The sequence below is a fragment of the Mustela lutreola genome, chromosome 2 (genome assembly GCF_030435805.1).
Source record: "Mustela lutreola isolate mMusLut2 chromosome 2, mMusLut2.pri, whole genome shotgun sequence".
Taxonomy (NCBI): Eukaryota; Metazoa; Chordata; class Mammalia; order Carnivora; family Mustelidae; genus Mustela; species Mustela lutreola.
The window spans coordinates 105,806,811-105,834,522 of record NC_081291.1 but is presented as its reverse complement, the minus strand read 5'-3'; the positions used below and the strand labels follow the sequence as shown (position 1 = coordinate 105,834,522).

Below are 27,712 nucleotides of genomic sequence, written 5' to 3'. Positions count from 1 at the left end.
CTACACACACAATTTCATTTCCAATATACTATTGAGAGTCAAACCATTGTAGAACAGTATATATAATAGGATTTTTATATTTATATATGTTTATATATGTACTTGAATATGCTAAGGAAAAAGAAATAATTAGGATTATCAGCCATTCCAATTTGGCCTGGACTTCCCTTGTTTTAGAACTGAAAATCTCGTATCCTGGGAAACCCCTCAGTCCTGGACAAACTGGGATGACTGGTTACGCTAAAAAATAAAGCACCCCAAATTATTTTTTAAAGATTTTATTTATTTATTTGACAGAGATCACAAATAGGCAGAGAGGCAGGCAGAGAGGGACAGGGGGTGGGTAGCAAGCTCCCTGCCTGAGCAGAGAGCTGGTTGTGGGGCTCAGTCCCAGGACCTTAAGATCATGACCTGAGCCAAAGGCAGAGGCCTCACCCGCCGAACCACTCAGGTGCCACCCCCCCCAAAATTATTGATAACATTTAATTCTGATAGTGAAATTTAGAGGGAAGTAGGTTGTAGAACAGAATTTTCATGTTTTTCTTTATATATTTCTATGTTGTTTTGATATATATCCTTTCACAATGAATTTTTATTACTTTTTTTTAAATAAAAGATATATTAAAGTGAACCTTATGTATTGGGAATAGAGTGGCTTCCTTGGAAAAGTTGGGAGAGGGATATAAAATTCCATGTTGAGATGATATTGTAGATTAGTTCATCTCCTGTCAGCATCTGACAATGCTGAACATACGTAAAATATCTAGTTGTCTTTTGGTGAGAGAATCCAGCATAGGAGCCATCATACAGATGAGAATCCCATAACCCAGAGATGTGTTTCAGTTTCTTTGCACTGCTATTATGTTTAAAACACTTTTAACTTTCAGTTCATATTTGATATAAATGAGTAACTAAAAGAGTAAGTGTTGGGCACCTGAGTGGCTCAGTGGTTTAAGCCTCTGCCTTTGGCTCAGGTCGTGATCTCAGCATCCTGGGATCGAGTCCCGCATCAGGCTCTCTGCTCTCTCTCTGCCTGCCTCTCTGCCTACTTGTGATTTCTCTCTCTGTGTGTCAAATGAATAGATAAAATTAAAAAAAAAAAAAAAGAGTGTTATTTGTATCCATGAATATGAAGCCACCCTTCTTTGTCTTCTCATATCTGGGAAAAGAATTTGGTTTCTTCTGATGTTGATGTTGGAAGAAAAAGTGTATCTTCAGTTCTTTTTTAATCTTTTACTTGAGAAACTTTCCTTCAAAACTGCCACATTAATTCACTCCATGAATATTTGAGTGCCTAATATGTTGCCAGCAGACTAGGTGAACAAAACGGACACATGTACGTGCATCACAGAATATACAAATTCCAGAGGGAGACAGATACCAAATATACTTAGAAATAAATGTCATTTCAAAACATGATAAATTATAGGGGGAAAAAGGGTGCTGTAACATAAAAGGAAAAAAGGGGGAAACATAATCTAAATTATGGCAAAGACAGCCTCTTTGAAATCGAAACTTTAGGTGTAACCTGAGCACTGGTAAGCTTCAGCCAAATAAAGAGCTTGAGAAAGATGTAAGTTAGGAAAAATCCATGTGTGCCTGTTGCTGTTAGAAGCCACTTCTGTGGACACTGGGTTTGAGGATGAGAACTTAAGGAAATGCATCGGAGAGATAGGGCTGTTTTATTGTAAATGCTGTGGGAGGTCCCTATGGGTTTTAAGCCTGGCCATGACATCCATTTTGTATTTTAGAGGTCATGTGGCAGTGTTCTGGTAAGTAAGTAACAGTCATACTTTTTAGGTATAAGTCTGTTCTCAAGTGTGAACAAAGTATGCCGTGTGTTTCTTACTTAAATAAGGCAAATGTTACTTTGGAAAAGATGGTTACATTTTAAAGGGTAAAATGTTAGGGTAGTGGTGGGAGAAAGGACTTTGGATTTCCTTACTCTGTTTGCCACAGTTTTGAAAAACAGGTAGGTGCGTGGTGGAACTGACTGAATTATGCAAGGGTGAATCAGCTCTTTCACTCTCAGGTTCTAGGCTCAGAAAGTGATAGAATTAAATGTAGACTCTGAAAGAAGATGATGGAAAGATTAAAAAAAACTTTATGTGAATGAAGGCCATGTTAGAAAGGGAATAGCAAGATGGTCATAAGAAAGGTGAGCACCCTAAATGATTTGCTTATTATCCTATTGTACATCTAGCTTCCCTCTCCACCAACCTGTTTACCCCTGTGCCTGTAAATATAGTTAAATGCTGAAGTCAAAAGTGATTTTGCAAGTAAACTAGTGTTAGAATTTAAGTTTCTCAGTCCTCTTTTGGTATATATTAACATACTTTATAAAATCACACTGAAATGTATTTTACTTTTTATATTAACTTTCCTTTTGTGAGGACTGGTGCTAATGAGCCACACCATAGGAAAACAGAGGTATATGTCTTGAAAGTATAAGACAGTGAGTTAGATGTTATGGTACAAAACGACATTCGATATTTAGCAAAGATTTTTCTTACCTTTGTCAATGTTTTATAGAAAAGAATAGGTTAGTACCTGAAACTAATATTGTACTGTGTATTAACTGGCTGGAATTTAAATAAAAACTTGTGGGGGTGTGTGATAAAAGTAGAGGTTAGTAAATATCATAATACATATTTTTCTGGAATATAATAAAAAATTCAATGTCTATTTTAACAGGCCAATAGCAGGATATGCTAACCTGTGTCCAAATATGATCTCTACCCAGCCTCAGGAGTTTATTGGGATGCTGTCCACAGTAAAACATGAGATTATTCATGCCCTGGTAAATTCTGCTGTTAACTACTGTTCTTTTTTTTTTTTTTTTTTTTTTTTTGGTGCTTTGATTTTCTGCTTATTATGCTGTCATGTTGATGTGTATGTTAAATTTTGGATTCTTAGATTTATGTCGGTAAAACCTAGATTATTAGGCCTTTGCCAATAGAGAATTTTTAATGATTAAGATAGTGGCTTGGTTGAGTTATACTACCTAAAATAATTAAGCAAGTAAATTCATTGGGTAAATAGGAGTTTTGAGAAAATGATTACTATTTTTTGAAAAAACAGTAATTTAGAGAAGCTTACTTTCCTCTAAAGTGATAATTGATAATGCTATTGTAGATCTTTCTTATCTTTTACAGAGATCTGAGTGCAAAAGGCCTCTTGAGCTGCGTAGGCCTTCTAAAATTTAAATTTACTTATTCAGAACCTCTCCTTCCATTTTCCCTATTTGTCCAGATTAGTGAACTTTTATAATATGTCCAGGAAATTAATTAAAGTTATCTAAGACCCTAGGAAATGTTGTCTTGATGCCATTTATGTATTTAGAAAGTAGATGGTAGTAAAATGTAGTCATTGGGAGAGAATAGATCACACAGATTTAGGTGTGAATCTTCTTAATTCCACCACTGAAAATCTTTGGGCTCTTGTATAAATTATTTAGCTGTTGCAAGCCTTAGTTTCATTTGTTAAATGATAATGGTAGTACATACTAGAGTGGATTTTTTCTTCTTGGAGATTAAATAAGATAAAACAGAAATGCTCCAGGACCATGCTATGAATAGTAGGGATGTTAAAAAAAAATTAGTGGTAATTATGTGTTAGTCTTACTTAGTGAGCTGTCATGTATGACCTTGAAAAGCAAGCCTGTCTTAAAATCAGCATTGAATGACTCCATGAAACTCCATTGTAACCAGACAGCATTTATGTCCTTTAGGGGAGGGGATTGTAACATGAATCATGTCTTTTTCTTTTATTTAAAAAAGTAAACTGAACCTGCTAATTGAGGTGAAAGACAAGGATCATTCTAAGTAAGACCTAAAAACTACAGTTACTTGATGTTGAGAGAAACAAAGAAGAACAACAGGTTTTAAGTGAATACGTAAGTGAACATAAATGCAGAGATCCCAGGCACGAGATAGATTATGTTATAAATGTTATGAACAGGCAATTCACAAAAGAAAAAATTCCAATTGACTGAAAAATGTGTGAGAAGGTATTCAGACTTACTTTAGCAGTCAAGGAATCACAAATTAAAGCTAGATATCATTGACTGTAAAAGCATGTATGAAAGTTATGCACATTGACTTCAAGGTGTGGTTACTTTTTTTTTTTTTTTTTGGTAGTGGTTACTTCTAGGGAGAGGGAGGAAAGAGTTAGGTAAAGGGGCTTCAACCATATTTACTCTGCAGTGTTTTATTTCTTAAAAGTTTAAAGAAAATACGATAAAATTAACTCCTTAACCTTAAAGAAGACATATAAGCCTCCAGTTCTCTTTTACTTTCTGCGTATTTGAATTATTTTAAAAATTGTAAAAACCTAAGAAATTTTAAATATTAGCTTAAGTCTCAAAATCCATCTTGGACAATGGCAAGAATTATATTTTTAACAGAGATTCCCCCTAAAGTTATATATGCTAATAGCTATCAATTACAGTGGTGCTTTAAATACCTAATAAGCTTTCGAGATGTGAGTGTTTAGAAGAATTTTCAAGCTGATAGAGTGGGAAAAATGTGTATTTAGAATATTATACAGGATGAGGCAAATCATACTATTTTAAGCTTTGTATAACTTCAGTGAATTGTAGATAAAGAACAATTCAGATTTCCCTAGCTGACTCAATTAAGTGTCCTTTGCATCTTCAGAGATTAAAAAAGAAGAAGAAGTGCAGGAATAAAAGAATAATTTGGATTCCATTAATCATTTTGTCAAGCCTTGAATGACACAGAGGCCCCAGTTGTGTAAGCAAAGTAATTTGCCAAAGGAATTGGTTAATTAAGTGATCATTTGTGATTGTTAGTTATTTAGATATAAGTTATAACATATTCTCAGTGTACAAAACATACATAAAGAAGTAGTTACAAAAGTACTTTGTCTGAGTTACTAGATTAGGAAAGACAGCAAGAAAGGAAATCTCACTAATGAAATAAGAGATATCAAATGGTAATAATTTTATGTGTGTGTGCCCATCTGTTATGGGAGGGTAAGGATAGTGAATGGGAACCTTTATGTGAAGTATCCATTATCTCATTCATTAAAGACTTCTTAAAAATAGTATTTAAATTGTGACTCTAAATATAACAAATTTATATTACAAAAAAATTGGGGGAATATGAGTGATTTTACACATTACCCTACCATCAAAAGAACCACAGCTAATATTTTGATATATGTTTCCATTTTTTCCTAAGTATACACACACACACACTTCTAGTCTTGTTAAGTACAGATATATATTAAATGTGGACTTTAGGATTAAAGACTTTGAATTTTTATGAATGCATTTGATTGCCTACCCCCTACTCTAAACTATATTGTTAATTGTTATCAGTGGTAACATTCCCTGGATGCAATTGTAGAGTTTATGTAATAAGTTCATGAGAAGGGGATAAACTGTGATAAATACAAATCATTCTTAAACACATGTATTTCTTATTTATACCAGTACCAAAGAATGTTGTCACTAGTACTTTGGATTTCTTCACTTACAATTACCTCAGGTCATTGAAATTTAAAATTCATAAGACGGAATACTGAAGTTTTGTCTAGTTCCAGTATGTGGCAAATTCCTTTAAAAATATTGGCCACGTGCTTTTATGAGGTTCTATCAGTGTTCTCTTTTGATAGTAGCATGCTATGATGTGTATAATCAGTCTTGATATTTTTCTCTGTGAGACATTTTAAACTTTTTTTTTATAGGGTTTCTCTGCTGGCCTGTTTGCGTTTTACCATGATAAAGATGGAAATCCTTTGACTTCAAGATTTGCAGATGGTCTCCCACCTTTTAATTACAGGTATTTGTTATTTTTGTTCTTGTTCTTCTCTTTTAGAAGGGCGCTAAGACTAAAATCTTAGAATCATGGCATGTTAGGTGCCATAAATAATAGTGGCTTCATGACTAACCTAAAAAGGCTGTAGCTATTAAAATGGGATAAAAGAGGTCACTTAGCATTACCTTTTCATTTTAGAGATGAAGCTGTTAAGATGCAGAAAACTTAAGTGACTTGTCCAAAGAACCAGGACTCTTCTTGCCAGCAGAGGTCTTTTTTACCACATTGTAACTTCTAACACTATACGGTATAGTTAGGCCATAGGAAAATGTAGTTTGATTATATTTTGGCTTATTAATAATTACTACCTCTCATGGCAATATTTATATATGAACTGAAACTGTATTTAGCACAGCATGTTACCAGCAATCTATAGAGTCAGGGCCTAAAATAAATAATACTAAGAAACACTAAAAAAAATTATCAAAAAAATTTTTTATAGCATATCAATCACAGAACTGTAACTATTTGCATACATTTATATAAGCTCTCTAGATCTCTACATTAAGAGGATATGTGCACAAAAAGACATGCTCAAGAATGTTCGGGGGCACCTGGGTGGCTCAGTGGGTTGAACCTCTACCTTCGGCTCAGGTCATGATTTCAGGATCCTGGGATCGAGCCATGCATCGGGCTCGTTGCTCAGCAGGGAGCCTGCTTCACCCTCTCTCTGCCTGCCTCTCTGTCTGTCATCTCTGTCTGTCAAATAAATAATAAAATAAAATAAAATGTTTGTGGCAGTTTTGTAATTAATTACCAAAGAATAGAAACTATCAAAAGATCCATCAATAGAAGAATGAATAAATATGTTATGATGTATTCATATAAATGAAAGCTATAGGGCATGTGGATGGCTCAGTTGTTAAGTGTCTGCCTTTGGCTTGGGTCATGATCCCAGGGTTCTGGGACCCAATCCCACATTAGACTCCCTGCTCAGCAGGGAGCCTGCTGCTTTTTCTCCCACTGTCTCACTGTCTCTGTCAAATAAATGAAATAAAATAATAATCATAATCTTTAAAAAAAAGAAAACTTATAAGGCACTAAAAAAGAACACACTATTGTTTTTTTAAAAATTTTTTTTTTAAAGATTTTATTTCATTGACAGAGATCACAAGTAGGCAGAGAGGCAGGCAGAGAGAGAGGAGGAAGCAGGCTCCCCGCCTAGCAGAGAGCCCGATGCGGGGCTCGATCCCAGGACCCTGGGATCATGACCTGTGCTGAAGGCAGAGGCTTTAACCCACTGAGCCACCCAGGCGCCCCAGAACACACTATTGTTACATGCAATAGCATATATCAATATCACAGATAGAGTTTTGGGCAAAAGAGATCAGATAGTCCGTTTGTATGGAGTTAAAAAAGAGCAATGATAAAAGGCAGATAAGTGGTCTTGAAGGCCCAAGCTGTTAAATGGCATATAAGTTGAGTATAGATTAGGATAGGGCACAAGGAAGCCTTCCAGTGGTACTGACAGTGTTCCCTGTCTTTATCAGATTAGTGGTATATGGATATGAAATAAACAGTTAAACCTTTCACTTAAAATTTGTTAACTTGATGTATATTTTGCTTTAATTACAGAGATCTCTATTAAAATAGCTAGAATTAAATACTAAAGCAGATAATGTTTTATTCATCATGATATTTTTTAAAGTACATATGAAGAAACAAATTTTAATTGGAAATATGTTTTTTCTTCTTAGATAGATCATATTCATTTGGTGGTGTAGGAGGAGTCTGGCCTTTCCTAAAATTGTGGTCTTTATGGGAAACATAAGTGGTGAAGTAGGCATCAAATACATAAGTGATGTAGGTAAGGAGGAGAGAGCCTCCTCCTTATGCCACTCATAAGAACTATTGTTAAGCTGATAATTTGCAGTGCTTTCTTGTACTCAGGATATTCCTCAAAAGCAGGAAATCTTAAAGTATAAATGGATATAAGAGGATAATAGGAAATACAGTTGGTAAACATATGAAGAGTTGGATTGTCCCTTCCATATCTATTTGGAGAAACTATTTGTCTAGAAATGTAGATAGTGAAGAGGATATTAGGAATTATTAATAAGGTAAAAGCTCTTTATTTTCTTGCTGCATTTGATTGCTATGGTTGGTTAAACATGACTTTGCCGTGGAAAAAGATAAAAGCAATTAAGAAACAGTGGAGAGAGGGCACCTGGGTGGCTCAGTGGGTTGGGCCTCTGCCTTCGGCTCCAGTCATGATCTCAGAGTCCTGGGACCGAGCCCTACGTCAGGCTCTCTGCTTGGCGGGGAGTCTGCTTCCTCCTCTCTCTGCCTGCCTTTCTGCCTACTTGTGATCACTATCTGTCAAATAAATAAATAAAATCTTAAAAAAAAAAAGGAAAGAAACAGTACAGAGGATCGATCATAAGGGAAGGAAGGGAAAACTGAATGGGAAGTCAAGGAGGGGGAAAACAAACCATGAGAGACTCTTAACTATAGGAAACAAACTGAGGATTGTTGGAGGGGAGGTGGGTGGGGAGATGGGGTAACTGGGTGATGGGCATTAAGGAGGGCACATGATGTGATGAGCCTGGGGTGTTACAACTGATGAGTTATTGAACATTACATCTGAAACTAATGATGTGTACTGTATGTTGGCTAATTGAATTTAAATACAATAAATAAAAAAATAAACTAATAAAAAAAGAATAACATCAAGGCATGGGTAGATGAACAGATATATGATATGGCAAATATAGCAAAGTATTAATTGTATGGTTATCAGTGATGCAGGTGTTCTCTTTACAATTCTGTCAACATTATGTCTGTTTAAAATTTCTGTAAAGTAATGCTGGAAAATATATAGCTTCTTTGTTCTGTTTTAGTGGTGGAAATGAGATTCATAGGGTTAATGATAGAAGTAACTGGGGCACCTGGGTTACTCAGTGGGTTAAGCCTTTGCCTTCGGCTCAGGTCATGATCTCAGGGTCCTGGGATCAAGCCCTGCATCAGGCTTTCTGCTCAGCAGGGAGCCTGCTTCCCCCTCTCTCTGCCTGCCTCTCTGCCTACTTGTGATCTCTCTTTGTCAAATAAATAAATAAAATCTTAAAAAAAAAAAAAAAGTCATCTAGGGAAAAAAACAAAAAAAGCGATACGGATTATAGGAAAAGGCAAAATTGATGTCCATTATAATTGATGTTGTTATATCCTACCAATGTTGGATGAATGCTTACCTTACATTACTGGATAGTAAAGATCTTTTTTTTAGGCCAATTTGGTAAAAGATGTTATCTTGTATTTCTAGGACTACTGCTAAGGTTTTAGCCATTTGAATTTTCTCTTTGATCACAGCCTATTTATGTTTTTGGGCTAGTCTTGGGTTATTTTTCTTCTTCTAATGATTTTGTTAGAGTACTTTATAATTTAAGGATATTAATCCTTTTTTTTTGTATTTGTTGCAAATATTTATCCCATTTACTTATTTTGTTTATCATATTTTTTCTTCTGTTGCTTAAGAAACTTCTGCCCTTCAATGATTATAAAAATACTCTCCTAAATGTTTTCTGATAATTTATTATTTGAATTTTCTACATTCATAGTTTCAATTAAATTATTATTTGAATTTTTTACATTCATAGCTTTAATTCATTCAGAATTTATTTTTGCTTCATGTATTTTGGGGTTCTTTTGTAAGATACATATATGTTTATAACTGTTATATCTTCTTGGTGGAGTGACTCATCACTATAAAATGTCCCATTTTATCTCTATTAACAATTTTTGTTTTAAGTCTATTTTGTCTGATATTGGTATAGCCATTCCAGCTTTCTTTACGGGTACAGTTTGCATGGTATATCTGTTTCATTCTTTTACATTCAACTTAATTCTGTCCTTGAGTCTGAGCTGTGTTTCTTGTGGACATGGTTGGATTATGGTTTTTTTTTAAAAAATGCGTTCTTCCAGTCAACCATGATCTGCCCACTCTATAGTGGCTGTCAGGTTGCTGGCTTTCACCATGATTGTGGGCTCTAAGTTTCAGGGCTGCCATATGACTGGAGTGAGGGCATGGGAGAATGCTACAAAGCTTACGTTCTTATTGAATTTATCCATTTTTTAAAAAATAAATCTTTCCTGGATTGCTGCAGGTCTTTAGTTAATTTACAAAGTTCTGAAAAAGTTGATTAGGCATTTTGCCACTTTCCTCATAGTTTTCATGAATAGAATTTTCAGAGGTCTGCCATTTTTGCTCAATTTTCCTGGAATTTATTTCTGTATATGGTCTGAAATAGGGATTTAACTTTTTTCCTAAATGGATAACCAGTTTTACAGCACAGTTATTAAGTAAATTACCCTTGCCCAATAAGTTAAAATGACATTTTTTGTTATTATTTATTAAGTTTTCTTATATACTTGGATATATCTCTGGACTTGCTTTTGTTTTATCCAATAAATTTATTAAAAGGAAGTAATTCATTGTCATCTGAACGAAGTATTAGCTATGTGAACTTAGGCAAGTTTCTTCATCTCTCCAAACTTCTGTCTTTTTATCTACAAAATAGTGATAACCTCAGAAGGTTGAAAAGATTAAATTAGAAAATGTCAAGTACTTTGCAAAGACTTGGTACATAGTAAAGTCCAATATTTTAATTTCATATTGATGTTCATAAACACTTTTACTATTTAAAGTTGTGCTGAATTTGCAAAATGACTGTCTTTTATTCTTTAATTGCAGTCTTGGATTATATCAATGGAGTGATAAAGTAGTTCGAAAAGTGGAGAGATTGTGGAATGTTCGAGATAATAAGATCATTTCTCACACTGTGTATCTTCTAGTAACACCTCGTGTTGTTGTACGTATTAACCCAACTTCTTCACGTTTCCTGACCCATCTCCTCTTTTCCTTTCTTATAGTTCTTTCTTTACTGATCATTATTGTTTAAGGATTTAAGACTAGGGGCACCTGGGTAGCTTAGTTAGTTAAATGTCTGACTCTTAGTTTCAGCACAGGTCATGATCTCAGGATTGTGGGATCAAGCCCCTCGTGAGACTTTGTGCCCAGTATGGAGTCTGCTTGAGATTCTTTCTCCTTCTGCCCTTCCTCCCAATTGTGCATGCACACTGTCTTTCTCTCTCTAAAATAAATAAATACATCTTTTTTAAAAAAAGAATTTAAGATTAAATTTCAGGACCTATAATAAGAAAAATGATATAAAGGCAGTACAGTAAAGCTACAAGCCAAGAGAAATATGAAGAAATGGAAATTTGGCAGTAATTCTCATGGCTCCATTTTAAATCATTGCTTTAAGCCAGTGCTCCTCTACTGTCGTACCTCTTAGGATCACTGGTACTGTTTGTGTAATTGCTGATCCTTCACTATGCTGTCTATATTAGTCAAGGTTGTCCAGAGAAACAGAACCAACAGAATGTGTTGACTGAGAAAGAGGAGGGAAAATAGAGGGAGGGAGAAAAGGAAATTTATTTTAATGAAATAGCTCCTACCGTTATGGAGGTTGGGGAGCTCATACTCTGAGGGTGTAGGCTGGAAGGCTGAACACTCAGGGAAGAGTTACAGTTTGAGTCCAAAGGCAGTAAGCAGGCAGAATTCCTTCTTGCTTGGACAAAGTCAATCTTTGTTCTTTTTAAGTCTTCAACTGAATGGATGAGGCCTGTCTATATTATGGAAGGTAATCTGCTTTACTTAATTTACATGTTAATCTCATCCAAAAACACCCTTACTCAAACATTCAGAATTATGTTTGATCAAATATCTGGGCACTGTGGCCGAGCCAAGTTGACATGTAAAATTAACCATCCCACTTTTATTTTTAAAATAAACTCTACCCCCAACATGGGGCTCAAACTCATGCCCTCAGGATCAAGAGTCCCATGCTCTACTGATTGAGCCAGCCAACACCCCTGCCTTTGGAACTTTTGCATTGTTCTTGGGATATTTCTCATCACTGGAAATTTCTAACCAAAGGAGAGAAAAAACCAAGTGAGCAAAATTATATTCTAATGAAGAATTTATTTTTTTTCAAAGACTGTATCTATACTAAGAGCAGTTTATACCTTCATTAAAAATGTTGATACAGTAGTTACAAATAGCAATCATGTTAGTCTGTATCCTTTTTGAAATGTCACTTAAAGCCCAAATCTTCAAATAGAGGAAGAAAATATTAAGAGAAATAATAATTTACTAGCAAAGAAGAGTGTAATAGTATCAGAATATTCTATTTAATTATAGTAAAAACCATATTTTTAAAAGATGTTCTCACTTCTCACCAAAGTAGTTCTTTAATGGCTACTTTATTATATTTAGATTAGGTTAGATAAAGAATCTGCTGTTATCATATTTCTGTAGGGTTTATTTAATTTTTTCTGATTCTCAGGATGAAGCACGAAAACATTTTAACTGTCCAATTCTGGAGGGAATGGAACTTGAAAATCAAGGCGGTATGGGCACTGAGCTCAATCATTGGGAAAAGCGGTTATTAGAGGTCAGTTTATTTTTACATTTTACTAGAGGGCACCTGGGTGGCTCAGTGGGTTAAGCCTCTGCCTTTGACTCAGGTCATGATCTCAGGGTCCTGGGATCAAGCCTCGAATCAGGCTGTCTGGTTGCAGGGAGCCTGATTCCCCCTCTCTCTGCCTGCCTCTCTGCCTACTTGTGATTTCTAATCACAATCTCTGTCAAATAAATAAACAAAATATTTTTTAAAAATGTTACAAGACATATTTTTTCTTTAATAAAAATAATTCTCAGGACGCCTGGGTGGTTGAGTCGCTTAAGTATCTGCCTTCTGCTCAGGTCATGATTCCAGTGTCCTAGGATCGAGTCCCACATGGGGCTTCTTGCACAGCAGGGAGTCTGCTTCTCCCTCTCCTGCCACTCCCCTTGCTCGCACTCTTTCTCACTTTCTCTCTGGTAAATAAATAAAATCCTTAAAAAAAAAAAAACTTTAAAAATAAATAAATAAAAGTAATTCTTATTCAGGTTATTCAAACAGTATAATGGGTTATGAAGTAAAATTATTTTTCTCTTTTTTTTCTGTTTGGTTCCCCCTTAACAAGGTCAATAAGTTCAATAATGAACTAGAATGAATCTTAACTGTCCTTCCTGATTATTGTTTGTTAGTTAACTTCTTGTCTCTTTTTAAAACTTGAAATGTTTGATAGGTAGCCACTAAAATAAGTCCTCCTCCTCTTTTCCACTTACTTCCCTTGCTTTTCCATAAGGTGGACCCTATATATACTAAAAAACCTATGGTAACTTAAAGTTCCTTTTCCCCTTAGTGCTCCAGATCTACTTTAAGATGTAATCACTATTTAAATTTTTTGTATATCCTTCCAGAAATGTTATATAAATGTAGAGATATACACACCAACACACAGTTTTTTTTTTTTAATGGAGTCATACATTTGTGAACTCTTTTCCACTTAATGATGTATCTTGACATCTTTCCAAGCAGTACAGGGTTCCTCCTATAATGTAATGTATGCTTTCCTAAAAAAACTCTTTCTTCAAAATTAAACACTAAAAATAACAAGACTCATGGAAAAAACAAATAACATACCACTAAGAAAAGCAGTAAGTCATAATAAAAGTACTAGCTCAGTTTTAAACATATTTCCAGTAAGTAAGCTCCTGTATTTACTATAGTATTTCTTTACCTTAGACAACAACAAAAAGCCATGGTAATTGTAAGGAAGGCTATAAATTGAGTAATGGGGGCAAGCCTAACATGTACAAAATTAGAGGGAGCCAGGCAATAACCACTTTTAAAACAGAGCCTCTGGTCATATTGAACCAAGTGGAAGAACATGGAGTGAATGGGTCATGCATAGTACCAGCATTCCTCAGTTGGCTGTGTTTAGCTGTCTTAGTGTATTTTATATTTAACTGCTATTGCTTTGTTCCACAAAATACTAAAATCCAGGGAAAAGTCATTATAAACCAACATGATTTAACAATTACATAGTATTATATGAAATGTAACAATAGACCTATGTTAATGAGCAACAATGTTTTAAATATTTTAATTTAATTTTATTTTATTTCTAAGATTTTAAGTAATCTCTACACCCAGTGTGAGGCTTGAACTTAAAACCGTGAGATCAAGAGTTGCACACTCTTCCAACTGAGCCAACCAGGCACCCCTAAATTTTTTATTTTAAAAATGTTGTGATGGGGCATCTGGGTGACTCGGTTAAGCATCTTCCTTCAGCTCCAGTCATGATCCCAGGGTTGTGGGATTGAGTCCCACATTGGGCTCTCTGCTTGGTGAGGAGTCTGCTTCTCCCTCTGCCTGCTGCTCCCCCTGCTTGTGCTCACTGTCTTTCGTACTTTCTCTCAAATAAATAAAATCTTTCAAAAAATTAAAATGTTGTGGTGAGCAGTTTATTTATATCTGTGATACCTTTCAGGAGTGGCATTCCAGTGGGTGTTCTTAGGTTCAACTAAAGAAGCATTCAAGTGGGGCCCCTGGGTGGCTCAGTGGGTTAAAGCCTCTGCCTTCATGATCCCAGGGTGCTGGGATCGAGCCCATTGCCGGGCTCTCTGCTCAGGGGAGCCTGCCTCCCTTCCTCTCTCTCTACCTGCTTCTCTGCCTACTTGTGATTTCTGTCAAATAAATGAATAAAATCTTAAAAACAAAAAACAAAACGAAGAAGCAGCAGCATTTAAGCTCATAAGACCTAACAGGCCACAATGAAGAAAGATTCACTTAGAAGGATACAGGAAAGAATGTGCAGCATGGGAGCATGACAGAAGTCAGGCATTTCTCTTGTGCTCCACACAGCAGACTAGGGACTGTCATCCATGCCTCTCCCCCACCCTACTCCAGCTCAAATACAGGAGCATAAGGCCATAACAGAGGGATGTAAGAACCAGCCTGGCTTAGAAGTACTATGTCCCAAATAAGAATTAATATATGTTTGTTTGTTTGTTTTAACAGTTCCATAGATATAACTTCCAGATCTCTGTAAGGGACATCCCCGTAAGAGTCAGTGCACATGGGGAAGTTCCAAACTGTGGCTTACAAAAGAGTGAAATTAATGTTTGTGCTGACTATTCTTATCAGGTGACCATAAATCAATAGTGATAGAAACTTATGAAAGACACATTATATTCATTTCTCCCATGGGTATTTAATTTTTTAAATTTTATTTAAGCATATTTCCCAAGTGATTCCCATTAGAAAACCATAGATTAGTCACACATGAAAATTTATTCACTCTGCAGTAGAAACTTGAGAGTATTAATTTCATCAACAGCTGCCTTCTCTGAAATCAACTTTGTGTCTTTGAACTAATTTTTTTTAAAGATTTTATTTATTTATTTAAGAGAAAGAGAGAGAGAGCAAGAGAGTATGAGTGGGGGGCCAGGAGAGGGAGAAGCATGCCCCTGCTGAGCTGGGAGCCTGACTTGGGACTTGATCCAGGATCCTAGAATCATGACTGGAGCAAAAGGCAGACACTTAACCACTGAGCCACCCAGGTGCCCCCATGAACTACTTTTTTTAATGATATTAAAGTACTTGAGGTGACCATCCAGCATTCAGCATAAGGATTTGAAGAATACTCAGAGTTGTTGTAGGAATTTTAGGATGTGAATAAAAACATTGAGTAGATAGTAGACCTTGATGACATTTTAGGTCCCTCATAGAACTCTTTGATCCTATGATTTTGTGATACTTGCTTTGCATGTTAATGTATATTTCTGTGATCATAAGATTGAGGGTTATAAAACCATTTTTTAAAAAATTCAGACAAATAAACCATCCCTTCCAATATTTTATGGGCATCTGTTTCAACCACTCATTTTACTTTGTCTAGATTGGGTAATATTTTTACAGTATTTCTGTTTGCTTATATTTATCTTCATTTTCGTCAGAGTCCTAAATGGTGGTTATCTGCCATTTTAGGAAACTGTACACAATGTAGATATTTAAATCAGAAAGCAAATCTTTCTTTAAACTTCCTTGTTATTTTAAAGAAGGTTTCTATATTTCACTAGTTTAAGTGAATAAGTCAGCCTTTCACACTTGAGACATTTTACATATACATCAAAATAATGGAAATTATTGAGAGTTTTAGGAGGTCTAGTCTTCTAATTTAAAATCTGTTGATTTTCAGAATGAAGCAATGACTGGTTCTCACACCCAGAACCGAGTCTTCTCTCGAATCACTCTGGCATTAATGGAAGACACTGGGTAAGACAGCTATGAGAATATTACATGCATTGTTTATTAAAATGAAATGAATATTGAATTTAAATCATGGCAGTGGTGATTTTTATGGCATTTTTCCTTTTTCTGGGGCACCACAACGGTAATATAGCCAGATGTTTCTAAATATATGGCAATATTTTAAAGTTATAGACATGGAAATTAACTTTCCTAAATCCATAAGACTTAAATATAGGTTAACTAAGTTGCTTCTCTCAGTAGAAAACATTATTATTTATCAATCCAGAAACCTGGAAATCATCTTTGACAACTCCCTCTTCCCACCTCTTACATCCAATCAATCAAAAGTGTCCGTGATTTTTAGCTCTTTAATATTCCTGGAATCTGTCTACTTTTTTGGTCACCACTGCCTTTATCAAGGCCACCATTATCTTTTGCCTGGATTACCATAGTAGTTTTTTCGTATCTATCTCACTACATTTTAAATGATCCTTTCTATTGCCCAAAGGCGCTTCACAAATATTCTTTAGAAGTTTATTTTTAATAACATAATCACACAGTTAAGAAAGATGACCAAAGTGTACACACACATACGTACGTACACACACACACAGATAATTATTTGTGTGTTAAGAGCAAAGATATTGATAGGGGTACCAAGAGCATTCAGTGATGAAAGAATATTTTTTCCACAAATGGTGTTGGGATAACTGGTTATCCACATGCAAAAGAATAAACCCTACTATATATGATATACAGAGATTACCTCAAAATGGATTGAAGACTTAAATATAAGACTTTAAACTATAAAACTCTTAGAATCAAAGAGTCCAAGATGGTAGAGGAGTAGGAGACCTTAGTTTTGTTCTAGGAGTTCAGCTAGATAGCTATTAAGTAATTCTGAATGCCTATGAACTCAAGTGGAGATCTAAGAAAAGAATTGCTGCAATTCTACAAACGGAAAAGTGACCACTTTCTGCAAGAATGACATGACAGAAAAAAATCACCTCAAAAAAAGAACAAGAGGCAGTACTGATGGCCAGGGACCTAATCAGTATGGACATAAGTATGATTGTAAAACTAGTGTTCTGAATAACAATTATAAATAAAGATACTAGCTGGGATTGAAAAAAGCATAGAAGACACTAGAGAATTTCTTCTGGAGAAATGATAGAACTAAAATCTAACCAAGTTGAAATTTAAAAGACTATTAATGAGAAACAGTTAACGAATGGAGGCTCTGGGACATCTGGGTAGCTCAGTTAGTTAGGTGTCTGTTTTCGGCTCAAGTCATGATCCCAGGGTCCTGGGACTGAGTTCCACATCGGGCTCCATTCTCTGCCTGCCTGCCATGCCTCCTGCTTGTGTGTTCTCTCTCTCTGATAATAAATAAATAAATAAATAAATAAATAAATAAATCTTTTTAAAAATGGAGGCTCTAACTGCTAGGATAAATGAGGCAAGAGCGAGGATTAGTGATATAGAAGACTAAATGATGGAGAATAAAGAAGCTGAGGAAAAGAGAGATAAACAACTACTGGATCACAAGGGGGAGAATTTCAGAGAGAAGTGATACCATAAAGTAAAACAATATTAGAATAACTGGGATCCCAGAAGAAGAGGAAAGTGGGAGCAGAAGGTATATTGGAGCAAATTATAGCAGAGAACTTTCCTAGTCTGGGGAAGGAAACAGGCATTCAATCCAAGAGGCACAGAGAACCCTCCTCAAAATAATACTGAAACTTGCAAATCTCAGAGAAAAGGGAATATCCTAAAAGTAGCTCAAGATAAAAAGTCCATAACCTGCAAGGGTGGACACAGTAGACTGGCAGAAGACCTATCTACAGAGACCTGGCAGGCCAGGATAGACTAGTATATTCAGAGTGCTAAATGAGAAAAATATGCAGCCAAGGATACTTTATCCAGCAAGGCTGTGATTCAGAATAGAAGGGGAGATAAAAAGCTTCCAGGACAAACAGAAACTGAAAGAATTTGCAGTCACCAAACCAGCTCTATAAGAACTATTGAAAGGGGTTCTCTGAGCAAAGAGAGACCCCAAAAGTAACATAGACCAGAAAGGAACAGAGACGATATACAGTAACAGTCACTTATAGGTATTACAATGGCACTAAATTCATATCTTTCAGTTACCCTGAATGTAAATGGGCTAAATGCTCCAATCAAAAGACAAAGGGTATCAGATTGGATAAAAAGGCAAGACCCATCAATATACTGTCTGCAAGAGACTCATTTTGGACCCACAGACACCTCCACATTGCAAGTGAGAGGGATAAAAATCATTTATCATGCTATTAGACAGCAAAAGAAAGCTAGGGTAGCAATCCTTATATCAGAGAAATTAGATTTTAAACTGAAGACTGTAGTAAGAGATGAGGAAGGAAACTATTACCACAATTGAAGGGTCTGTCCAACAAGAAGATGTAACAATTACAAATATTTATGCCCCTAACATGGGAGCAGCCAAATATATAAACCAATTTATAACAAAATTAAAGAAACACATTGATACTAATAAATAAAAGTAGGGGACTTTAACATCCCACTCACCACAATGAACAGATCATCTAAGCTGAAGGTTAACAAGGAAACAAGGGCTTTGAATGACACATGGACCACATGGACACAGGACAGATATATTTAGAGCATTCCATCCTAATGTGATAGAATATACATTCTTCTTGAGTGTACATGGAACATTCTCCAGAATAGATCACATACTGGGTCACAGATCAGGTCTCAGCCAGAACCAAAAGACTGGGATCATTCCCTGCATATTTTCACACCACATTCCTTTGAAACTTGAACTGAAATCATAAGAAGAAATTTAGAAAGAACTCAAATACATGGAGGCTAAAGAGCATCCTACTGAAAAAATGACTGGATCACAAAGAACAAATAATCCAACCAAGAAATGGGAAGAAAGGGGGGTGCCTGGGTGGCTCAGCGGGTTAAAGACTCTGTCTTCGGCTCAGGCCATGATCCTAGGGTCCTGGGATCCAGCCCCTTGTCAGGCTCTCTGCTCAGCAGGGAACCTGCTTCCCTTCTTCTTTCTCTCCCTGTCAAATAAATAAATAAATAAATAAATAAATAAATAAATAAATAAAATAAAAAGAAATGGGAAGAAAGGGGAACTCTCTTACACTGTTGGTGGGAATGCAAGCTGGTGCAGTGACTCTGGAAAACAGTATGGAGGTTGCTCAGAAAGTTGAAAATAGAGTTACCCTATGACCCAGCAATTGCACTACTGGGTATTTACCCCAAAGATACAAATGTAGTGACCCGAAGGGGTACCTGCAGCACAATATTTATAACAGCAATGTCCATAATAGCCAAACTATGGAAGGAGCCCAGCTAGCCATCGCTGGATGAATAAAGAACATGTGGTATATATATACAGTGGAGTATTATGCAGCCATCAAAAAATGAAATCTTGCCATCTTTAATGACATGGATGGAACTAGAGGGTATTATGCTAGGGAAAATAAATCAATTCGAGAAAGACAATTATCATGTGATCTCACTCATATATGGAATTTAAGAAACAAAACAGGATCATAGGGGAAGAGAGGAAAAAAGGAAACAAGACAAAACCAGAGAGGGAGACAAATCATAAGAGATTCTTAATCATAGGAAACAAACTGAGGGCTGCTCAAGTGGAAGAGGGTGGGAGAATGGGACAACTGTGTGATGAAGCTTAAGGAGGGTATATGATGTAATGAGCACTGGGTATTCTATAAGACTGATGAATTACTGAACTCTACCTCTGAAACTAATAATACACTATATGTTAATTGAATTTAAATTAGGAAACTCTTAGCATCCTAGGTATTAATCTTCATGATATTGGAGTAAGCAGTAACTTTTTTTAAAGATTTTATTTATTTATTTGACAGACAGAGATCCCAATCCGACAGAGAGGTAGGCAGAGAGAGAGGGAGGAAGACTCAGGCTCCCTGCAGAGCAGAGAGCCCGATGTGGGGCTCGATCCCAGGACCCTGGGATCATGCATGACCTGAGCTGAAGGCAGAGGCTTAACCCATTGAGCCACCCAGGCGCCCTAAGCAGTAATTTTTTAAAAGACCTTATTTAGGTTAAAAAAAAAAAAAAACTTATTTAGGTATATGAGAGAGAGAGAGCTCAAACAGAGGGATCGACAGAGGGAGAGGGAGAGGCAGACTCCCCACTGAGTTGGGAGCCTGATGCAGGGCATTGATCCCAGGATGGTGGGATCATGACCTGAGCCGAAGGCAGGTACTTAACTATCTGAGTTACCCAGGTGTCCCAGCAGTGATTTCTTAAATATGATAACAGAAGCATAAGCAAACAAAGAAATATTAGATAGATTAGACTTCATCAAAATTAAAAACTTTTGGGGGCGCCTGGGTGGCTCAGTGGGTTAAGCCACTGCCTTCGGCTCAGGTCATGATCCCAGGGTCCTGGGATCGAGTCCCGCATCGGGTTCTCTGCTCAGCGGGGAGCCTGCTTCCTCCTCTCTCTCTCTGACTGCCTCTCTGCCTACTTGTGATCTCTCTCTGTCAAATAAATAAATAAATTCTTTAAAAAAAAAATTAAAAACTTTTGTGCTTCAAAGGGTACTATCAAAAGAGGGAAAAGGCAACTCACAAAATGTGGAAAATATTTGCAAATAATCTATCTAATATTATATCTAGTACCCAGAAAATATAAAGAATTCTTATAACTCAATGATAAAAAGGCAACCTGATTTAAGAATATGTGAAGGATTTGAATAGATATTTCTCTAAAAAAGATACAGAAATGGCCAGTAAGCACATGAAGTTATTCTCTGCATCATTAGTCCTTAGGGAAATGCAAATCAAAATTACAACAAGATACTATTTCACACCTACTAGGATGACTATAATAAAAAAGACCATAGCAAATGCTGATGAGGATGTGGGAAAATTGGAATTCATATACTGCTAAGAGGAATATAAAATGATCCAGCCACTTTAGAAAACAGACTGATAGTTCCTCAAAAAGTTAAATGAGATTTACCATATGATCTAGCCATTTTACTCCCAGTTATCTGTCTGAAAGAACTGAAAACATGTCCACATAAAAACCCAGACATGAATATTCACAGCAACTTTACTTATAATCAAAAAGTAGAAAAGCCTTAATGTTCATCAACTGATGAATGGACAAGCAAAATGTGGTATATACATACGATGAAATATTATTCAGCCATAAAAGGGATGAAGTCAAGAGAATGAAGAGACATGTTAGAGACAGGGAGAATATATTTGTAAAAGGCACATCTGATAAAGGACTATTACCCAAATATATAAAAAAACAACAACAACTTAAAATTCAAGGTACTCCTGAGTGGCTTGGTTGATTGAGATCTGCCTTCAGCTCAGGTCATGATCCCAGAGTCCTGGGATCAATCCCCACATCAGGCTTCTTACTCAGCAGGGAGCCTGCTTCTCTCTCTGCCTGCGTTTTCCCTGCTCCTGCTCTCCCTCTCTCTTGCTCTCTGACAAATAAACTCTTAAAAAAAAAAAGTCTTAAAACTCAATAAGAAAATGAACAACCCAATTAAAAACAAGCAAAAGAGCTATACAGACCCTTCACCAAAAAAGGTATATAGATAAGCATATGAAGAAATGCTCCATGTTTTATTTAATGACAAATATTTTGTCAGTAATTTTAACATCATTACAAAAAGAGTTTATAGGGCGCCTGGATGGCTCATTTGGTTAAGCATCTGCCCTCAGCTCAGGACATGATCCCACAGTCCTGGGATTGAGTCCCATATCAGGCTCTCTGCTTAGCAGGGGGCCTGCTTCCCTCAACCCTTCTTCTGCTCCTCCCCCTGGTTGTACGCTCTCTGTCAAATAAATAAATAAATAAATCTTAAAATAAGAACTTGTAATTACTCTAAGTTTTTTATGTTTACTGTATTTTGATTTCCTTAATAAACCATTTCTTTTCATCTTAATAAGAAAAAGGGAAAGGAAGGAGAAATAAAACAGGAAGAGAAGGTGATTGGAAGGAAGGGAAAAAAGAAAGAAGCATCAACAATAGGATTCTTCCCACTTCTGGATTTCAAAACTATAATTTGGAGTGATAGCAACTATAGGAAAGAAATAGACTATGTGTGAACTCTTTTGAATTTTTTTGTTTTTTCTTAAGTTTTTTTTTTTTTTAATGATTTATTTATTTATTTGACAGAGAGAGAGACAACAGGAGGGGGAACACAAGCTAGGGGAGAGGGAGAAGGAGAAGCAGGCTTCCCGCTGATCAGGGAGCCTGAAAGTGGGCACGATCCCAAGACAAGGGGTTCAATCCCAGGACCCTGGAATCATAACATGAGCTGAAGGCAGATGCCCAATAATTGAGCCACCTAGGTGCCCCTGTTTGTGAACTTCTAAGTTTAAAATTTAATGTGGTTGAGATATGTACATTAATCCATTTTTTGAAAAGACCATTATCCATTAATTATGGCCCAACCATGAGTTAGCTGTACTATATGTAAGAACAGTACTCTGTGAACATGACTGGTAATCAGAGTTCTATCCTAGGATGCTATCTGGTGCAACAGAAAAGTAGATTTGGTGTCATTAGGAAGGCACCTAATTATATATCAGGGAAGATGGCAATCGTATTAAAGAAAAAGCAGGGGAAAAAAAGGGTCATCAGGGAAATGCAAATTAAAATAACAATGAAATACTACTACACACCCATGAGAATGGCCAAAATCTGGAACATCTGCTGCCAGAGACATGGAGCAAGAGGAACTCTTATTCATTGTTGGTGGGATTGCAAAATGGTATAGCCACTTTAGTATCTCTTTCTTTTTTTTCTTTTTTAAGATTTACTTATTTATTTTAGAGAGAGAGCACAAGCAGGAGGGGCAGAGGGATAGGGAGAGAGAATCTGAAACAGACTCCACAATGAGTGCAGAGCCTAACACAGGGCTTGATCTCTTGACCCTGAGATCACAAGTAATTATTAGTGATTACTATGGGGACATAGTTTTTGTTTTGTTTTGTTTTGTTTTAAAGATTTTATTTATTTATTTGACAGAGAGAAATCACAAGTAGATGGAGAGGCAGGCAGAGAGAGAGAGGGAAGCAGGCTCCCTGCTGAGCAGAGAGCCCGATGCGGGACTCGATCTCAGGACCCTGAGATCATGACCTGAGCCGAAGGCAGCGGCTTAACCCACTGAGCCACCCAGGCGCCCCGGGACATAGTTTTTTGAGGGGTGTTGTAAATGTTATGAAATTAGATGTAGGTTTGCCTTAAAGAAATACCATGTTTGGTTCCACACCATTCAACTAACTAAAGCAAATCATATGAATTTTTTGGTTTGTTTCCCAGTACATATAAATATACAGTAGTCTGTTACGTGTGCAATAACATTATATCTAAAAAAACAACGTACATAACTTTTTATTTTTTTAAAGTGATCTCCGCACCCAATGTGGGGCTTGAACTCATGACCTGGAGATAAAGAGTTGCATGCTGTACTGACTGAACCAGCAGGCACCCCACAATGTACATGCCATAATTTAAAAATAGGGGGTGCCTGGGTGGCTCAGTCAGTTGATTGCTGCTGGCTAATGAGGGCAGTGGGCAGTAAAGGTTGAAGTGGTTGTGACAATTTCTTAAGAGAAGACAATGAAGTTCGTCACACTGTTGGACTCTTCCTTTAAAGAATAACTTCTCTATAGCATGGGATGCTGTTTGGTAGCATTTTACCCACAGTAGAATTCTTTCAGACCACTCAAACTTTCTTCATTATCAGCAATAAGGCTGTTTACTTTCTTTATTATTCATGTATTCATTGTAATATCACTTTTCATTTCCTTCAAGAACTTTTCCTTTGTATTCACAGCTTATCTAATGGGTGCAAGAGGTCTAGCTTTTGGCCTCTCTCAGCTTTTGACATGCCTTCCTCATTAAGCTAAATCATATCTAGCTTTTGATTTAGTGAGAAACATCTGATTCTACCTTTCTTTTTTTTTTTTTTTTAAAGAGTTTATTTGACAGAGAGAGCGATCACAAGTAGGCAGAGAGGCAGGCAGAGGGAGAGGGGGAAGCAGGGTCCCTGCTGAGCAGAGAGCCTGATGCGGGGCTCGATCCCAGAACCCTGGGATCATGACCTGAGCCGAAGGCAGAGGCTTAACCCACTGAACCACCCAGGCGCCCCTGCCTCTCTGCCTACTTATGATCTCTCTCTCTGAGTCAAGCAAATAAATAAAATCTTAAAAAAAAAAAAAAAAAAAAGGAGTTTATTTATTTGACAGACAGAAATCAGAAGTAGGCAGAGAAGCAGGCAGAGCGGGGGCGGGGTGGGGGGTGTTGTGCCGGGAGGATCAGGCTTCCTGCTGAGCAGAGAGCCTGCTGCAGGGCTCGATATCAGGACCCTGGGATCAAGACCTGAGCGAAAGGCAGAGGCTTTAACCCACTAAGCCACCCAGGTGCCCATGATTCTTCCTTTCACTTGAACACTTGGAAGGCCACATTAGGTTATTTTCTTTTTTTAAGATTTATGTGCTTATTTGAGAGAGAGAAGAGCATGAGTGGGAGGAGGAGGAGAAGGAGAAGGACACTCTGCGCTGAGTCCAGAGTCTGACATGGGGCTTGATCCCAGATACTGAGGTCATGACCTGAGCCAAAATCAGAAGTTGGATGCTTAACAACTGAGCCACCCAGGCAGCCCACCATAGGGTATTAATTGGCATAATTTCAATATTGTTGTATCTCAGGGAATAGAGAGGACTGAGGAAAGGGAGAGAGACTGGGAACAGTCAGTGCAGGAGTACATACACAATAAATAAATAAATACACACATTTATTGTTGTATAGGTGTGGTTCTTGGTGCCCCAAGACCATTAACAATAGTAACCGGAGAGATCACTGGTCACAAATTACCATTACAAATATAATAATCATGAAAAAGTTCAAAATATTGTGAAAGTTACCAATGTGTGATACAAAGACAGGAAGTTAGCCAATGCTGTCAGAAAAATGGTGCCAGTAGACTTGCTTGACACAAGGTTGCTACAAACCTTCAATTTGTAACAATAAAAAGACAGTATCTGCAAAATGTTATAAAGTGGAAAATGTTATAAAGGAGATATGCCTGTAATGGTAATGGTTGTACTTCCCTGTGAATATACTAAAAACATTGAATTATATACATTATAAGGGTGAATTTTATAAGATATGAATTATATCCCAGTTTTTTATAAAGAACATTGACATTGAAACCAGAACCCTAGATTCAAGTCCCATCTTTGCTACTTACTTGCTGTTTCTTTCCCTCAGTTCTCTCATCTGTAAAATAAGGGGAAATGTGATACATACCTCAGTGTTTTGTGAGTTAATACATGTAAAGTCCTTAGTAAAGTGTTTGGCCCATGTAGGTACCACCTCAGGTATTAGCTGTTGTATACAAAGCTAACCCAAAGTTCGTGGAAATATATTTACCCTACTACCAACAATTCAGTTCATTTTTTCCCTATTTTATTGATTTTTAGAAGAATGAGAAATAAATGTTAAGATACAATAAATTGATTTCACAACCTTCTAATGCCCCTAAGAAACTCTCTTTCCAGTGCTTCCCCTGCTCCCTCGGCTAACTCGAGCTCATCCTTTGGGTTTAGCTTAAAACTGCTTCCTCAGATCTTTCCTAATTCCCCAGACTAATGTAGGTTTTCCTATTAATGTGCTGCTATTACCAGCTTATACTTAATCTCTGTAGCATTCATCCCAGTTGTAATTTTTTTTAAAGCATCATTTGTTCTATTTATTTATTTATTTATTTTAAAGATTTTATTTATTTGACAGAGAGAAATCACAAGTAGGCAGAGAGGCAGGCAGAGAGAGAGAGAGGAGGAAGCAGGCTCCCTGCTGAGCAGAGAGCCCGATGCGGGACTCGATCCCAGGACCCCGAGATCATGACCTGAGCCGAAGGCAGCGGCTTAACCACTGAGCCACCCAGGCGCCCCCCCCCATCATTTGTTTTAAAACAAAACGTCAGGAAGGGTGCCTGGGTGGCTCAGTGGGTTAAAGCCTCTGCCTTCGGCTCAGGTCATGATCCCAGGGTCCTGGGATGGAGGCCCGCATCGGGCTCTCTGCTCAGCTGGGAGCCTGCTTCCTCCTCTCTCTCTGCCTGCTTCTCTGCCTACTTGTGATCTCTGTCTGTTAAATAAATAAATAAAAATCTTTTTTTTTTTTAAAGATTTTATTTATTTATTTGACAGAGAGAAATCACAAGTAGATGGAGAGGCAGGCAGAGAGAGAGAGGGAAGCAGGCTCCCTGCTGAGCAGAGAGCCCGATGCGGGACTCGATCTCAGGACCCTGAGATCATGACCTGAGCCGAAGGCAGCGGCTTAACCCACTGAGCCACCCAGGCGCCCCTAAATAAAAATCTTTAAAAAAACAAACAAACAAACAAAAAAACGTCAGGAATTCCCCACTGGATTATAATCTTCATGAAGGGAGGAGCTGTGTCTGTTTATTCACTGGTAGAGGCTTATCATTAAACAAAGAAAGAAATGCTTAATAACTGTGGATTCATAGCATAGGAAGAGCTGCAAAGAAGGTATCAGGAGGGTTTCAAGAAATGTAGGTGGAGTATTTAGCTGGCGATTCAGTGACATAGTGCTGATAGTATGCTCTGTACTCAACCTATATTAGATATGTTAATTCCCAAGGAAATCTTATTACTTTACATTTTATCCATAGGGAGAAGGAGTGGCTAATCTAAGCACTGCTAAAATGACTGCTAGTGTGCAATACTGAGGGCATCTGTTACTATCTGGACAACTTGACCTACGTTAACTGATTAACATAAGTCATGTTATAGCTGCAGAGGCTGCTGGCATTTTGGTTATTGGAATGCTGAGATTCATGTCTTCAGTGTCTCTCAGTTTCTCCCTCTCTCTCCATCTCAGTTTCTCCGTCCGCCTCCCCATGTGCTCTCTCGTTCAAATAAATAAATAAAATCTTTTCTTTTTTTAAAGATTTTATTTATTTATTTGACAGAGAAAGATTACAAGTAGGCAGAGAGTCAGGCAGAGAGAGAGGAGGAAGCAGGCTCCCTGCTGAGCAGAGAGCCCGATGTGGGGCTCGATCCCAGGACCCTGAGACCATGATCATGACCTGGGCTGAAGGTAGCGGCTTAATCCACTGAGCCACCCAGGCACCCCTAAATAAATAAAATCTTAAAAATTTTTTAAATTAAAATTTAAAGAAGAGAATGTTTTGAAGATGCTCCTTTTTAAATTTTTATTTTGTGGGAAGGTAGCCGGAATGGAGAGAAAAATTCTTGTCATTCCCTTGGCCTTTGAGCCTTTGTTTTTATGTACTGTTTTGGTAATGCTAAAGGGACCACCGATATAATATGAAAAGTTTAGAAACTGGGGCACATGGGTGGCTCAGTCAGTTAAGCATCAACTCTTGGTTTCAATTCAGGTCATGATATCTGGGGCATGAGATTGAGCCCCACATCAGGCTCATACCAAGACTGCTTGAGATTCTTCCCCCCTCCTCTCCCTCACCCTCTGCTCCAACCTCTAGCATGAATGTGCACACTCTCACTGTCTCTCAAACAAATATATATATACATATATGTGTGTATGTGTGCGTGTGTGTATATATGGTAAGAATCTATTTTTTATAATTTTATAGTTTTTGTAAACTAATCTTATTATTAAGAATAAAGAAGAAAG

At 37.0% G+C, this 27,712-nt stretch overlaps 1 protein-coding gene across 2 annotated transcripts in view; it reads left to right on the top strand.

Moving 5' to 3' along the window:
• Nucleotides 1-27,712, top strand: part of LMLN (leishmanolysin like peptidase) — an 85,709-nt gene that overhangs the window by 19,292 nt on the left and 38,705 nt on the right. For both annotated transcript variants that reach the window (XM_059162971.1, XM_059162970.1), the window contains exons 7-11: nt 2,695-2,800; nt 5,713-5,807; nt 10,531-10,648; nt 12,188-12,295; nt 15,933-16,009. In XM_059162971.1, coding sequence (XP_059018954.1) covers nt 2,695-2,800; nt 5,713-5,807; nt 10,531-10,648; nt 12,188-12,295; nt 15,933-16,009 — 504 coding nt within the window. The remainder of the gene's footprint in view (nt 1-2,694; nt 2,801-5,712; nt 5,808-10,530; nt 10,649-12,187; nt 12,296-15,932; nt 16,010-27,712) is intronic.